The sequence below is a fragment of the Zingiber officinale genome, chromosome 4B (genome assembly GCF_018446385.1).
Source record: "Zingiber officinale cultivar Zhangliang chromosome 4B, Zo_v1.1, whole genome shotgun sequence".
NCBI classification, from domain to species: domain Eukaryota; kingdom Viridiplantae; phylum Streptophyta; class Magnoliopsida; order Zingiberales; family Zingiberaceae; genus Zingiber; species Zingiber officinale.
This window is the reverse complement of record NC_055993.1, coordinates 128,439,722-128,456,948: the sequence shown is the minus strand read 5'-3', so window position 1 is coordinate 128,456,948 and position 17,227 is coordinate 128,439,722. Positions and strand designations below refer to the sequence as shown.

Below are 17,227 nucleotides of genomic sequence, written 5' to 3'. Positions count from 1 at the left end.
GCATCTAACTGGATGTGGAAGGAATCTCCAACCTCAACAGGAACATTAAACAATTTCATAAAGCAACTCTGTTCAATATAATCTTGAATCTCTCATATCTCATGATTCTGTACAATATTCATTCACATCAACAAGTTCAATCGGTTGCTATACAATATAAAGATACACTTGCACAATCAGTAATCAACCACTGAATCGGATGTCTCCAATTAATCTTGTATTTTTTTTTTCTGTATGCTATCGCACAACCTACACCTAGATAACAAAATCAAATATATTTATAATTCATTAGTATGAACTCTTAGAAAGTCTATATCGACTATAATATTTTGTAAGTTGGAATAAAATGGAATGAAAATGGAGCAAAAGGCAAACCAAAAGAACATACTCAATATTGTATGTTGGGGGGGCTAGAGGCCGTTCTTGTGATCTCGTGACCAAGTTCGTTGATTTTGTTGATCATCATAAACTTCTCTCTTTCGAGCTGAATCATGTATTCCTCCTGTTCGTCTTCTGCACTTTCTACTTCACTCAAAGCAAGGGACAACGCTTCTAGATCACCGTCCTCAACTAGTCCTTGTAATTTCTTCACCACGTCTCTTATCTGAATTTAAAACGATTAGAGAGTTCATTAAAGCATAAACATGCAGTTTATGCATGGAAAACAGAAAAACAAACAAATTTTACTTAGGAACAGATAGAGATAGTGATAAAGCTTTCGATATATCTATAGGCACTAGGAAGATGCAGTACAGATCGAGTAAAAACCCGAGCATTCAAGAAGAAAATTTCATAGGCTTCGAGAGCTGGTTTTCACATGCTACGATATGCTTTTTTTTACATGCACATACAAACACTAGCTGGACATAACTTGGCATTCAAGAGAAGAAGGGATTACACTGTCCACTTAGAACTAGAATCATAGGTTAGGCGAAGAAGATTTGGGCACTAACAAAAGATACTACATCACAAACTTTGTCAATGCCCATGCAAATCTGTAGAACAATTTAGTAGTCTAGTTTAAGTAATAGCACAGTCTTCTTGTATTTTTAATAATAAATATCCACACACTCTTTCATGAAGAGATTCATTCAAAATTGAGCACTCTATAAGAATACCTCAAATAAATCCACAACTTGTATTGTCGACTAACAAAATAGTATTTTGTAAACAAAGTAGACTAAAGCTATCGATTTCATGGATCTGAGACTCATGCGGTATAAAGCAATACTGGTGAGAGACAGTTTCAATAATATGTTGAGATTGGTACATAGGCGCAACACAAGCATATTGAGTTTTTTTTTTTGTATTTTTTGTTTTTCTTCCAATGCCAATCGAAATGTGGCACTAAGGAAATCTGAACTAGGGATATAATTGTAAGATCCTGCTTAGAGATTCGTTAACTATTCCAAAATTAACTACATATACAATTTGCATACTATCGGTCTGAGAAATATACTTCACATTTCCAAATTTCCAATATGACTTCAAAATTGTCACATCTAAACTGAGAAACCTCTCAAATATTTGTTTAGGTGAATATTGAATGAAAATGATGTCATATAATTAAGCTACACAACAAAAGCAAGCATAAGTCTATTTCATAGTGTTGTTATCTGTAATCTGTAAGCATTTCAACAAGATCAGTTATGAAATCTGAGATCAAAGTCTTTTTAAGGAGAGTCAAGTGAAATTGACAACAGTCAAACATCATTACAAGATTGTGCAATTTAGTAGCATAAACAAGAATACAAAATGATGATGGTTCAATATAAAGCAAAATCTAATAATCTTGTTCAAGAGAATTGAGATTATGGCTCATCAAGAGTCAAAGAGATTATCTATAACCATGTACAGAAGGTAAATTCATACGACAAATGTACATCAGCACAGAGAAGCTGATGTGAATCAGATAGGCAGTGATAAGTACTGTTCCAACTGTGTTTGAGATCAATACCAAAAGCAATATTTAATCACTGTTTTTTTTTTCCCCACTTTCTCATCTTGGTAGCATACCCCAGAATTAGCTACATACGATGTTTTAAAGATGTGCCAAAGAAAGTATCCATATTTATTATTTGATAAATTACTAAAAGATAAAACTAAACAAACAAATTGCTTACCTTTGTAGATATCTCATGTGCTTTGCCAAATGGAGAAATAACAGAATCCGAGTTGGATTTCTTCTGTGGCTCTGGTATTTTTCTTGTTATTCTCACGTGGATCTCCCCATTCTTTACTCCTTGAAGAGGAATCCACTTGTCGACTGTTTCATTTGGTGGCAAGCCTTCATATTCAACTTTACAATGCCCTATACTATATGTCGGCAGCAAAGCATTATGGTCCTTAACATGCAAAGTTAAGGGACTGCCAGTGTCAGGAAACTCCAATGTTTGGTTCCACTGTGGAGTTAATGTTTTGTAGATAACCTGAAACGTGAATACATAAATTAGATAACATAAAATGGGATACGTAAGAAGTTAACAAGGATAATTTTCAGGGAGTCAACAATGAAACCTATAGAAGAAGATATCTGGAATTAGTATGTTTCAGGTGATGTCTCAAGATAAGTCTATTAAAGATGCATCACCTAATGAAATATCGAGTAGGATAAATGTGACGAATTCAGTATGAACAATGAGAATAACTTTTGGGACTCTTCACAAGCAATAATTGACTAAGATATAGGTTTTCTCTTTGGAATATCTGCTGATTGAATGAATCAAGATTTAAAAAAAAAAAAAATTTTATCATGCCAAAACTACTGTGTAGAACAAGTTTTTTTATTACCTTAGTTCGTTTCTTCAAATTCCCATAATGTACCCTCACATAGGGATCACTTGTTCCCCTTATATCAGCAGCAATTAGATCCTTAGCTTCAATGAGTACTAGTTCAATCCAGCCAGATCCCTGTTTCATTCCAGGATTCTGCAAATTTACGAGTCACATATGTCAGATATGAAAAACTCAAACCAAACAAGCACACAAATTTTCATTCTTCTTTTTTTGCGCAAGGTATGGTGGAAGAGTATTAGGCATTAACCGCATACCTTTGAACTTTCATTCTCATCATTTTTCAGTGCTTCTATTAGGAGCTTCACTTCACCAGAATTAACTTTCTCTAGAGGAATCCAGACATTCCTGCTCGAACCATCTGAAATTCCTTCCAAGTTCACTCGTGCGCTTCCTATGTTCTCATCTCCAAAGATCTCCGCACTATAACATCTGATCTTGAGATACTCATCACCTCCTACTATTTCATCGAATTCAAAGTTGTGGTTCCACACTGGATTTGTAGTATTAGGAATGGTTTTTGTTCGATAAAAAGCCTATAAAACACTTGCGGGTTAGAAGCATTATTATAGTGCTAATACATATTCAGTAACAAGAGGAGCTCAATATTGAGTTCAGACAACCTTTCCATATTGAAGCTTAACATAGGGATCACATTTCCCAGATTTATCTTTAGTGGTCAGATTCCTTCCTTCGAGTATAGTTACTTTAAGCTTTCTTCCTGTTCTTGTCTGAAGGTAGTGTGGACTATAAGCAGATGGCTGAGGGGTACTATTCGCAGATTTATTCAAGATAATAGAACCATCTGAAAATTGCCATTCTCTAAGAACAAGCTTAACTGTCAACTGAAATAAATGAAATCACATCAGAAATTTTGTGGATGAGAAGCTATACAAATTGAACCGTGAATAGTTGACAATTCAATACTCTTGTATAGAATTACAGGAAGCAACAACAACTGAGTTAACTGAAAGCGGGGAAAAAAAATTTAGGGAAGCTTTTTGGATTATGAAAGTTGGATTGCCTCTTTACAAGCAAGATCCTCAGGGCTATGACAGCAGTAATGTTCGTAAGCCTAGCACAAAACCACTACCAATTGACATGAATAGATGTGAGACAATGATTACGCAAATAAGCATAAAATTGGTTATATTTTGACGATGACAGATAACATTTACTAAAGTCCTAGAAAAAGAATATATACCTCTGCTTGGCTAAATCCTTCAAATGGAATGGTCATCTCTACTTCTGTCCCACAGTTTTCAGCTTGTTTTGCCACCACTCCAGATCCCTGTCCTATCGCCCAGAACATTGTAGAATCATCTGCAACATACTTCATCTGCACCCGGTCGTAAGAATTTATTAGTGTGTAAGATTGATCGCATGTCAATAACCAATAAAATTTTGGAATCTGGTATTGACACCAGTACCTTTATCTCACAGCTGGTCAAGTAGTTCAAACTCACACCGCTTTGATTCCATTCGTAAAGGTGAAATTTGAGAATTCCACTTTCTCCATGTAGCATCATATTGAAGGTAGTATTCCATCTTGGGTTCAAACCATTACTAACGGTTGTTCTTCTTGTTAAATTACCAATTTCCACTTCAACCAATGTCTTGTTCCCAAAATTTCCTGACAATTGACTGCTTCCACTAAAGTTTCGGTGAGTTTCTGAATTGTTGACCATTATGTTATTCCTGCCTAAATTACTGGCTGAGACTACGGTAACAGACAGGACACCTCCAACAGCTTTCTTATGTAGCTCCACGATTGGCAAAGAATAGCAATGGCGGCGAGGCTCAACTAACAATTTAGTTATTGTTTCCGTGAAAAGCTTTACCTAATAATAGTAAAGGAAAGAACATGTGATGAGAGGATCAACTTATATAGTAAATTGAAGCTTGCAAAATGAAATATGTTGGCAACTCTAAAATTGGGATCATAAATGAGAAACACACCAACCAACTGGAAACACCAGGTAGCTCTGTAGCAGGAAGTGTCTGGCTAGCACCGCTTCCAAATGCAACACCTATTCTGACATCAGGAGTTGATTCAAATGAATAGAGGACAGCTTGACCATCAAGAATTGGTCTTAAGAGTAACTGCAACATCGAAAAACAAAGAATGGTCCTTGATTCATAATGATAATATGATGGTGTTTAGCAGTTGAGAATAGCATATATCAATATAGTAAAGGCTAAGAAGTTAGATCTGACTTAAGGCTAAAGTGAGATACAAGTGTATTTTCAAGATCATTCTAATTTCAGCATATACATATATACATAACATATAACCCGTAGCAGTCAATAGTACATTAGTATAATAGAGGCCGAAAAATTCTCTGGGATATGGAAGAACTAGTGATCAGTATCTGATACAACTGTATTCTACAACATAACTCTAATATATTTCAGCGTATATAGAACTTGTAAACCATTAGCAGAACCGATATATTTGTTAACAATTGAAGCTAGATAATTAGCACAGTTGTGATTTATTATATGGCAGTATAAGCTTGTTCAAACTGATATTTGACAGAACCTTGTGAAATGAAAATTAATAGAAATCTAGGTCAAGTGGAAATGTCAATTTTTCAAATGGCAATCAAACCAAAGCAGTAATAAGAAACTTAAAAGCATTCATGCTGTTTCTTTGGTATCTCAACTCCAATGGTCCATAAATGTCACAAATTGCATTTAAAGAACATAATACTTAGTCATTAAAAGTATCTAGCAAGCAAAGTACTACGAAGACAATCAAAACTAGCAAAGGGAAAAATCTTCCATACATCTCCCTTGATGTTAATGCTGTTGATGATAATACGAGCTGTTCCAATTAATGGCTTTGCCAACTTAGCATGCAACAATATGCTCATGTCAACAGAATCCCAATCAAATTCCAATCGCATGACTTGCTGTAAGTGAAGAAAATTTGTGAATACTCAGTCCGGTATCTCAAATGTATTCTATTATTTAATGCGAACTAACAAAGTATGCAATTGAGAAAGTATAATAAGAAAAGGAACAAAGTGTCAAGTATTTGAAAAGGAATTACAATGTAGGACTAGTATTAATCACATCTAATAGGTTTAATTACCGGAATAACTCATCCAAAATGTATAATTTAAGAAAATACTGCTATAATCATATCAAGAATAAGCATAGAATTGGGATTAAATTTGGAGTTGGTAAACAGATTTAATAATACAAGAAACCTGTTAACCATACAAGTTCTCAAGTCTAAGAATGTCAATTTGAGTTTAGTGCTATAACTAATTTGACATATTTTACAACTAGATTATATTTTTCCCCCTCATTTTCTGGTCCTTTACTTACATTGTGTTTCAACTATTGGTTTAAACAAAGCATCTTTCTACATAAACAAATTTCATTTCTGTGAACAGTCAGTCTGTCAGATAAAGGTATCATTTCTTCCTTGTGAATACTACCTTGTAGACTATATTAGTAGGATAAATGTTCACTGTGTTCAAGTGTTTTCCATCATTACCAATGATGGTAGATTGAATTATTACACAGTAAAAGCACACCAAATCTAACTGTAATTATGCAGTAATTAGAACCATTTTCATTCCCTCAACTTGTCCAGGACAAGGCGGTACCCAACCTAACCCCATACCATCTGTTGTGAGAAGCAAGGGTAGATAGGTCTTTTATCTTTTGTTAATAAGTTGATTTTTAGGGTTGTATGGCTCTATATAAACATATGTAATTCGACTGGAAAGATATGAATCTTGAGACTCTTTTATTACAACAAATACAACATGGTATCAGAGCAACCCTAACCCTAGTGCCGCCGCACCCTCTTTCTCTTGACGCCGCCTCATCTTCTTTCTCCCGTCGAACACCACCTCCTGCTCGCGACTTCTTCCCGAGCTCATTTCCTCTTCTGCTCCAGGCCCGGCGCTCCTCCTGCTCGCGAGAACTTCTTCCAGCGGCGACGTCTCTTCCGCTGCTCGCGACTTCTTCCAGCGGCGTCTAGGGCACAGCGGCATTCCCTCGCCCCTTCTACTGCTCGCGATTTCTTCCAGCGGAGTCTTCTACTGCTCGCGATTTCTTCCAGCGGCGTCTAGGGCACAGCGGCGGCGTTTTTCCTTTCTCTTCATCTCGCGACGCAGCCCAATCTCTTCATCTCGCGCCGTGATTCCACCTCCTTCGCCGATCTCTGCTTTTTCCTTTCTTCCCCGACGCCGCCACCTTCTTTCTTGTGCAGTGCCGGCGGCGGCAGTTCCTCTTCTGATCTCCTTGTGTGGCGCAGGCGGCAGTTCCTCTTCTGATCTGGCGTAGGCGGCAGTTCCTCTTCTCTAGCATCTGTTTTAATAAGTCTCTTGCTGTTTTGTTGTTTTGTCGTGATTTCTCTAGCGTTTTTTTTTTTGGGAATGTAATGGCGGATAACGCTAGTGAAACCTCGGGGATTTCTGCGAATCCTATGACGTCTTCAGGACAGGTACAACCATTTTTCACAATGGCAGGCACAGGAGGGTCCGGTCTTCAGATAGTATCAGAAAAATTGTCCGAGACAAATTATGCATCTTGGGCAGTTGCTATCGAACTTTATGTCGAAGGATATGATAAACTTGATATTCTTCACGGCTCTAAAGTAAAACCAGATGAAAAGGATCCTAGCTTTCGCACTTGGCGGCGTGACAATATTCAATTAATGACTTGGATACTTAACTCTGTTAGTTCTGGCATCAAACAAGTCATTCTTCATAACAAAACAGCATATGACATGTGGAAGACACTGGAGCAGATGTATGGACGTCGACATGATATGCTGCGTACTTATCAGCTCAGCAGTCAAATTTTCAAACTTGAACAAAGTTCTATGTCAGTCACCAATTATTTTGCTACTCTGAAGGGGCTGTGGGATGAGTTTGACTACTACCGGATGGAAAACTGGAGTTCCACTGATGATCATCAGTAGGTCCTTGCTTGTGTCGTCGTCGTTTGTAAGTAATAATATCTGGTGAAGACTGTGAGCCCAGTGATGGAGCATCTTTTCCATTTTCCATGACATCCAGTGAAATAGGAGAAGGAATCACATGAGGAACCACTTGAGGTATAAAGGAAGAGGTAGTATTCTCCCCCTGAGGACGAGACTGAGGAGAATAATAGGACTCGGACTCAAAAAAGGTAACATCCTTCAAGATATATCTTGTCCTAGTAATAGGATCAAAGCACTTGTAGCCTTTCTGGCAAGTGGAATACCCTATAAAAACTCCTCGTATAGAACGAGGATCAAGTTTAGAGGACTTGGGACCAAGAACATGAATAAAACAAAGAGAACCAAAAACCCGAGGTGTAAGGGAGAACAACTCTACGTCAGGATGAAGAATAGTGAGAGGACACCGGTTCCCGAGACCTTTAGATGACAATCGATTGATGAGATAAGCAGCTGCAAGGACAGCATCAGCCCAGAAATATTTGGGTAAGTGACGTTGAAATAATAGGGCACGGGCTGTTTCAAGGATATGACGATTCTTTCTTTCGGCCACCCCATTTTGTTGTGGTGTGTAGGGACAGGATGACTCATGAAAAATTCCTGAATCCTCAAGAAAAGTATTTAGAGACTGTGCAAAGTACTCACGGGCATTGTCAGAACGAAGAGTCTTCACCTTTGAGCTAAATTGGGTTTCAACCATTCTACAAAAATTTTGAATGAGACGAGGAACTTCTTCCCTAGATTTCATCAAATAAAGCCATGTACAGTGGGTGTAGTCATCAATAAAAGAAAGAAAATATCGATAGCCATCCAAAGAAGTCACAGGAGAGGGCCCCCACACATCTGAATGAACAAGATCAAATGGAGACAAACTCTTCTTTATAGGCTCGGAAAAATGGGTTCTACAATGTTTGGACAACTGACAGATTTCACATTGAAATGACTGAAGAGAAACAGAAAAGAAGAGACTAGGAAATAAAATTTTTAAAGACTGAAAAGACAAATGTCCCAACCGAGAATGCCATAAAAGAATTTCTTGATGCTTATTTTCCAAACACTTGGCTGCAGAATTCAGAGCAGATGTTGTTTCAAGCTGATAATAATAAAGACCCCCTACTTCACGGCCAGTCCCAATCGTCTGCTTGGTCTCGAGATCCTGGAAGACACAATGATCAGGGAAAAAGGTTACGGAGCAGCGTAGTTGTTTAGTAATGCTACTAACAGAAAGTAAATTAATAGAAACAGAAGGAACATGAAGTGCAGAGGATAGGAAAAAATGATCTGTAAGTTTTATGGAACCTTTGCTAGCAACAGTGGCTTTGGTTCCATCTGCAATGATCACTTTCTCCTGCCCAGAGGATAAAGAGTAAGAAATAAAGGAGTTAGCAGCATTTGTCATGTGATCTGTAGCTCCTGAATCAATGACCCAGGGACTGTAAAAGCTGGGACCAGTAACACTTAATCCCAAGCTACGAATACCTGTGTGTGCTTGAGCTGGAGTAGAGACAGAAGATGAAGCCTGAAGCCGAGAGAGAAGATGCTGGAGATTAACAATATCAGTAGAAGACAATCCAGTGGTAGAAGGCACAGAGGAACCAATAATCTCTTCATTTTCTAACTTTTGGATAGCAATATTACCGCTATTAGGAGCCTTCTTAGCATTATGTTTAAATTTTTCAGGTTTCTTTTCTGGATATTTTTCCCAACAGAAATCTGAATCATGATTAGTCCTCTTGCAGTGTCGACAAAATCTGTCTCCTCGTCCTTTAGTTCCCCCAGGTCGAAACTTGTTTGCAGAACCAATAAAGACAGAGGTTTCCCCAATCGGAGGGCTTATAGTGGAAATCCCCTTGTTGTTCATCGTCCTTCTTCTACCTTCTTCACTAAGAATTTTGTAGTAAACTTGTTCTAGAGAGGGAGTAGGATCAAGACCAAGGATTTGCCCTTTTAAATTTTCAAACTCTGCTGAACCTTCCTATTGCTGTTAGGAAGGGCGTCAGGTCATGTACTCAACATCCTATCTCCAACCACATTTCATATTCTCGTTTGTCTCCTTCATATCATGTATTTGTTTCACAGTTATCAAATCACGATATACCTTCTTCCTATTATGAAGCTGTAAGGGATTCAAGGTGGCAGGAAGCAATGAATGAAGAAATGGAGGCTCTCAACAGAAATGGTACTTGGGAATTAGTTGATCCCCCAAAGGGGAAGAACTTGGTTGGTTCTAAATGGGTCTATGCTATCAAGTATAACTCAGAGGGTGAAGTGATAAGATATAAAGCCAGACTTGTTGCCAAGGGATTCACCCAAACATATGGGGTGGATTACTTGGAAACTTTCGCACCAGTTGCAAAGCTGAACTCGGTCAGGTAATTCTTTCTCTTGCTGCTCAATATGATTGGCCTCTGTTTCAGTTAGATGTTAAAAATGCCTTCTTAAATGGTGACCTTTATGAAGAAGTATACATGTTACCACCTCCTGGAATTGAAACAAAAGGAAAGGTTTGCAAGCTAAGAAAAGCTTTGTATGGGCTTAAACAATCTCCCAGAGCATGGTTTGATAGGTTTTGTAAAGTCATGATATTGTTTGGCTTTAAACAAGGGAATGCTGATCATACACTCTTTATAAAAAAGAAAGAGGACAGAACTACTATTCTTTTGGTTTATGTTGATGATATGATAGTTACAGGTGATGATGAGGTAGAAATCCAGGCTCTTAAGTCCAAGTTAACATCAGAATTTGAAATTAAAGATCTTGGATCATTGAGGTACTTCCTGGGCATTGAAGTCGCTCGATCAAAAAAAGGAATCTATGTATGTCAGAGAAAATATGTGTTGGATTTACTCAAGGAGACAGGGAAGCTGGGTTCTCGGCCAGCGTTTACTCCTATAGAAGTAAATCATGATCTTACTAGTTCTAGTGGGGAGGATCTTACAAATCTGGAAAAGGGAACATATCAAAGGTTGGTTGGAAAATTACTCTATTTATCTATGACTAGGCCTGACATCACCTATGCTGTTAGTGTAGTAAGTCAGTACATGCATGCTCCTAAGACTATTCACATGAAGGCTGTTGACAGGATCTTAAGGTACTTGAAATCATGTCCTGGAAAAGGCTTGCTGTTTAAAGGAGGTGGTGATCTGAAGGTGGAATGCTATTCTGATGCAGACTGGGCTGGTTCTCGAGATGATAGAAGATCCACTTCTGGCTATTGCACTTTTTTGGGAGGAAACTTGGTAACGTGGAGGAGTAAGAAACAAAATGTTTGTGCACGGTCTAGTGCTGAAGCAGAATATCGAGCCATGGCACATGGTCTTGCAGAGATGTTGTGGTTGAGTTTTCTATTGACAGACATGGGATTAAAGGCTGAATTACCTCTCAGGCTGTATTGTGACAACAAGGCAGCAATCAATATTGCAAATAATCCGGTACAACATGACCGAACTAAACACATTGAGATTGATCGTCACTTTATTCGGGAGAGACTTGATTCTGGAGAGCTATGTCTGCCTTATGTTAAGTCTGAGGACCAACTTGCTGATATGTTTACAAAAGCTATACCCCAAACTGTGTTCAACTCTTCTCTTAGCAAGTTGAACATGTTTGATATATATGTTCAACTTGAGGGGGAGTGTTGTGAGAAGCAAGGGTAGATAGGTCTTTTATCTTTTGTTAATAAGTTGATTTTTAGGGTTGTATGGCTCTATATAAACATATGTAATTCGACTGGAAAGATATGAATCTTGAGACTCTTTTATTACAACAAATACAACACCATCAATATAAGATCGACAGCATGATGAGACCACAAATTGTGGAACTGCATATCATTATGATGATTGTATAACAATTTGGCATAAGTGGCAAAATGTGTTGGTGCAATCGACCTCCAGGGTTTCGATGTTTAACAATGTACCTTAGTCTGATCAGTTTGACCAAGGGTTGATTCAAACAGGACTTGATGTTTGGAAGAGAAAAGCCTAGTTAGGACTAGATGACTAGCAAGGGTAATCCTAACCGAAGGATAGGCAGGTGAGAAGTCTACTGAGTGACTAGTCCTAACTGGATGTTAGGCAAGGGGAAGTCCTAGTGAGTGAAGTCAGGCCCTAGTGAGTGAAGCTAGGTAGTGGAAGTCCTAGTAAGAGAAGTCAGACCCTAGTGAGTGAAGCTAGGTAGTGGAAGTCCTGGTAAGTGAAGCCGGACCCTAGTGAGTTAAGCTAGGTGGTGGAAGTCCTAGTGAAAGCTAGACAATGGAAGTCCTGGTGAGTGAAGTCGGGCCCTAGTGAGTGAAGTTAGGTGGTGGAAGTCCTGGTGAGTGAAGTTAGGTAATGGAAGTCCTAGTGAGTGAAGCTGGACATCCCTAGGGGAAGGTAACCCTAGGTAATATGTGATCGACTGGTTTCTTGTCGATCGCGCGCGGTCGATCGGACCAACGAATTATTAATAATGCTAACACTGTTTTATTTTTACTATTTTATATCTATTATGCTAACTCAATGTTGCAGGCAAGTCTTAATAGACCAGCTTGGTCAGATATTAAGCAAGGCCAAAGAAAGTCCAAAAAGATCTGAAGGACTAGATGTTTGGTAGGTAAGTAAAAGGTAAGCAACTGAAGGAGTGACTCAGTGAGGACGGGTCCCATTTGAGGGGATAGTAGGCGTCGATCCAATTTAAATCCATTTCGAAAACCTAAATTGAGACCCTAACTAGATCCTGGTCTCAGAGAGACAAGATCTAACTCATAAATCTATATAAATTGTTCATACATATATTTTTCTAACACTAAGTTGTAGAGATAAATGTAGACCTTCGAATTTTGCACGCGTGGCAACTGACAGAGCTTGATTCTGAGTTCAAAGTCAAAAGTTATAGCCTCCGGAAGGTTGCTGTGTCAAACCAACAGTTGGAGGCGCCTTCAAGCAGTGAAAGACGCCTTGAGCTTGCTAGAAGGCGCCTTGAAGTGCTTTGAAGGTGCCTTCCAGAGGATAAAACTTGCAGTTTGCAAATTTTATCACCATCGAAGATAGGGGAATAAAATTTACTTGTGGAGGCGCCTTGGAGGAGGTTGAAGGTGCCTTCCACAGCCTGTATAAGCCTTGTTTGAGCAACATTCACGACACAACTCATATACAAGCTTCTACGCATCCGATTGAGGTTTCGACTGCTCCGACTTCCTGCTGCTACTCTGCTACGACACTGCTGTACCTGACTACTGCTGAGAAGTCATCCAACACCGAGCCTGATCTGATCATCTTCGAGGGTGTTGGTAACGAAATTTTAATACTGTAGTTAATTGTTGCATAAAGAAAAGTGCAGGTTACACTTTTTCTTGTTCTTTCATTGTACTCGATCCCCTCTTCCGGCGGTTCCGGAAGAAGTATTTAGTGGATTAACCGTCGATAGGTCCGCGGGACCTGGGTCTTGGAGTAGGAGTCGCCGAAGGCTCCGAACAAATTAAAATCGAACGTGTTTTCTTGTGTTCCTTATTTTCGAATCCGTACTTATTTTTCACTGCGTATACTTTGATTTCAAAACGAAAGAACAAGTTTTTGAAAACCACGTGATTCACCCCTCCCTCTCACGTGCGTCTCAATCTAACAAAATGCTGATATACTTTCCATAGCAACTTTTTTAGATCAACATAAAGCAAAGTCTATAATTGGCACCAACTTAGTTTCTTATGGTGGAACTATAGCCCTGGACTAATTACCAAACTATTTGCTACCCTAGCAGTCTTATGCCTGTTTGCCATTTTGAGTTAATTATAATCATTATTAAATCCTGATTACGACTATTAAGACAAGCCTACATATAATTGAGCAGAATTCAAATCTCAAACCTGATCACCTGAAGAAATCCATTGCATGCCGTTTCGTCCCAAATTAGGTGGACAGGAACCTAGTGAGAACTCTTGAAGTTCTATCTTTTCCTGCAGCAATAGTATCCTTGGATGAATGAGTGAGTTATTACTCCTCTGCAACAGAGCCTTAATGACCTATAAGCATGATTAAGTATGTACTTACAATCAACTTTGGTTTCCGGTCCTTTAGTCTCCTCTGCAAAATGTTTAAAAAAAATCAGTTAGCTACAGTTAAAAAGTTGTCTTGCAGAAAAATCTTTTATATATTTCGCCAACTTCCTAATTACTCCTGGTTCACCTTCTTAGAATGTGCAGAGAGCATGCACAGAAGTGTGCTGCCCTTCATATACTGGTTATAGTTTATGATGCAGAAGTGAAGAAGTGGGTAAAAAAACATTCCTGATAGGTATGTGTATACAAGAAGGCCAAGACACATGTAGTCGTACCCTTTGAAATTGCTTCACCATAGAACATTATATGTGCATTCATGCATATTGTCTCGTCTACCATTTTGTATATGATTGGGTTCGTTAGGATTATAAAAATCCAATTTGCAGGCTTTCCCCACCTTTTTAAGTCCAGAGCACGAAGAAAAAGTTAAGGGTGCGTTTGGTTTGCATCGTTTTCATTTTCATTTTCTGGAAAACGCGCGTTTTCTAGAAAACAGAAAATGACTTTTTGTCATTCTCTGTTTTTCTAGAAAACGATAGCCAATTTTTTAGAAAACGCGCGCGAAAAACGCAAACCAAACATCATTTTCCAGAAAACGCGCGTTTTCCAGAAAATGAAAATGGAAAACGCGCGTACCAAACGCCCCCTAACTTGTCTACATATCTTGGAAATTTGCACCTATACCAAAACTCAAAGGTCCTTTTTGGAGCTCTCCTCATACATACATGCATGCATCCATCCATCCATCCACACACACACACACACACACAATTTTCCCTCAAGGTATTAATTTATTGTTGGAGTTCTTATATACAGTATCAACTGGATAGAATTAATATACATACCTCTACCATTGAGAAAAACCTTTTTGAAAGTCTTGGTTCCATATAGTTAGGCCAAACTTCTACTAAAAGCTTGTTCAACCACTCACAAGGCTCTAATGGCGTGTTAGGCTGCATAATGTTTACAAATAAGTCACTTGTCAATCATCAGATAAATGCAAATAATATAGTAGAAGCATACTGATGTATTTAAGATGAGCTGCTTCCATCTTTTATTCATGTCTTCTGCGAGCTGCCTGCGTTGGAACTTTCCATACTGCAAAGAAAATAAAGGCGAATAAAGAAACAATCCTTATGTCCAACAATTTATAGTACAGAAAAGTAAAACATAACTTTTGACTTTTACCAAGAAATCGAATGAACAAACTAGTGTACCTAGGGTGAGAAAATACCTTGGTTTACATGCTAATAGTAATATATTGAGAGTCCCAATTTTCTACCGATTCAGTATCTTATCCCTTGGCATTCCTTGATTACCCAAACTCTGACTCCAAATAACACCCAATTGTCTAGATGATATCTACTTGTACGAATGCTATTGTTGGGGTCAGCATGTTAAAAGATATGGATACATGTGGGCATCAAGAAATAATGGAATGAAACTCCATGGTCCCCATAATGTTCTCCAATAATTAAAGCATTTCAATTGGGCATTACCTCCAGGTACCTAATTGATTCTTAAGAGACATTCTATTAGCATACACGCTGATTGTAACTTTCTAACATCCAAGAAGTAACTCCAGGAGCATTATTCAATAGGGAAAAAAAAAACTTCGTATACGTACTAAAATTCTATCTTCCATGGAGGATCTACTTCTACCTTGAAAAAATTAATCCATTCCTCAGGAATAACAGAAGCTCAAAGACAAACTGATGGTTGGGAAAGGACTATTATAATGAACTATAGCCATTAGCTTGAGATCCTCTATCAATCAAAACTAATAGCAATCATTTGACCTTATCAATTGTCATCCTAATTGATCACCCTCCTTTCGTTGGTGTCAAGAAGATCTTCAAAGGAACTCTCTATTGAGTTTAACTTAATATAGGAGCGTATAAGGAAGAGCCTGAAATTGCTAGCCCCAGTAATTCCTCAAGTTGAATACCCTCGTTCAATGGGGCAGACAGAAGGAAAAACAACAGAAGAAGGAAAAGGGAGACATCAAACGGTATATGATATGTTTCCTATAATCGTCGCCCATTGCAATTGTTGACTTAATCCGAAGTTCTTGCTGGAGCTAAACCACCAAAGCAAAAAAGGGACTGGGTAACAAGCTATAGTTCTAGCTGTTCGGATCTCGCCGCTACACTCGATACAGAACTATCTCGCTGGATCCCCCAAAAGCTTCCCTTATGCGAACCATAAAAAGGGAAGCAAAAGAAACGAAACAAACAAACAATCGAAATGAACAATTAAGTGATTCGAGCCATAAAAAATGAGCAACCTTTCCGCAACATAAATGATTTTGAGGAAGAAAAAAAAGGGGTACAGATCACAGATGGCGTCGGCCACTCACCTGGATAGTGGCCCAGACGGCGGCAGCAAGAGGCACCCAGTTGGAGAAGGGAACCAACCACCTCTCGACGGCCCAGGCGAAGAGAAAAAGCGGGATCAAGAAAGGCAACAGGGGCTTGTCCTGCATCACCTTGTTCAGCAGCTCCACGGCAGCCTCCGCTTGAAACCCCTTCCATCTCTTCCTCCCCATCTACTCGTCTGACCTCAGCCTTCCCCGCTCGCTCCCTCTACAGCAAGCCCCGAAAGGATCAAAAAGCAAAACACCAATCCTGATCTCCCGATTCCGCCAAGAAATTGGCGCTCCAAACTTCGAGGCGATGGTAACGAGAGGGAATTGCTGTAATTGAGCTGATAAGGAAGAAGTGGAGGCCAAGGAGGAGGAAGAAGTAGGAGAACAACGAGGGAGGCAGACTTCTACTTGGTCAACGTCGCGCCACCGCCGCAGTCGTCATTATTTTTGGCACAAAAAGTAAAACTTTATTTCCATTTTTCTTTGTCTACCACAGAAACAACCCAATGAAAAAATATATATATTATTATTTTTAAAAAAATAGACGAATTTATTAATATTTGACGACATCGTCGCACTTTAAATTTAATCTTTTTATTCGCATCTTGACATCGTTCGAATTTAGATTAGATAAAAAATAACGATTAATTAATGATGACTCAATATAGGCGGCAGTTGACTTTTGTTATATGTTTGTTAAATAATTAATCTTCTAGATTCAATCATGCCCCTGATTTACAGGTTGTAAGATATACCTGGTAAAAAAAAATTCATGCCCTGATTTCATAATGTACTGGTAAAAGGTAAAATGAATGTCAAATTTTATATTGGGTAATTTTGAACACATACGAGTTTGAACCTCTTATAATGTTGAACTGTACGTTGAAATCTATCTACAGAATTTACCTGATGAAAATTTTTAGGACTGAATCGATCTCTTTCAAAATTAACAAGCTCTAAGTGTTACATACCGAATTTTTAAAAAAATAAAAAAATAATCTGAAGTATCAAAATACCATGTCTTTTTTATCAACGACTAAAATTATAGTAGAAATTATGGATATCAATT

The 17,227-nt window shown here is 38.4% G+C and overlaps 1 protein-coding gene across 3 annotated transcripts; it reads right to left on the bottom strand.

The window, feature by feature from the left end:
• Positions 1–26: 26 nt before the first annotated feature.
• LOC121976645 (synaptotagmin-5-like) lies at positions 27–16,571 on the bottom strand. Of its 3 annotated transcripts, XM_042528899.1 has the most exons (15): positions 16,150–16,571; positions 14,814–14,888; positions 14,636–14,743; positions 13,783–13,815; positions 13,599–13,688; positions 5,583–5,708; positions 4,753–4,896; positions 4,224–4,634; positions 3,998–4,132; positions 3,417–3,638; positions 3,051–3,329; positions 2,791–2,928; positions 2,124–2,429; positions 389–604; positions 27–255 (listed from the first exon to the last, which is right to left on the bottom strand). In XM_042528899.1, the coding sequence occupies exons 1-14, from the start codon at positions 16,336–16,338 to the stop codon at positions 389–391; spliced, it is 2,472 nt and encodes an 823-aa protein (XP_042384833.1). In that variant the 5' UTR covers positions 16,339–16,571; the 3' UTR covers positions 27–255. The 3 variants fall into 3 exon arrangements, with proteins under 3 accessions (XP_042384833.1, XP_042384836.1, XP_042384834.1); XM_042528902.1 differs by lacking the exons at positions 13,599–13,688; positions 13,783–13,815; positions 14,636–14,743; positions 14,814–14,888; positions 16,150–16,571 and adding an exon at positions 8,770–8,910; XM_042528900.1 differs by lacking the exons at positions 13,599–13,688; positions 13,783–13,815; positions 14,636–14,743; positions 14,814–14,888; positions 16,150–16,571 and adding an exon at positions 7,700–7,849.
• Between the last annotated feature and the right edge of the window lie 656 nt (positions 16,572–17,227).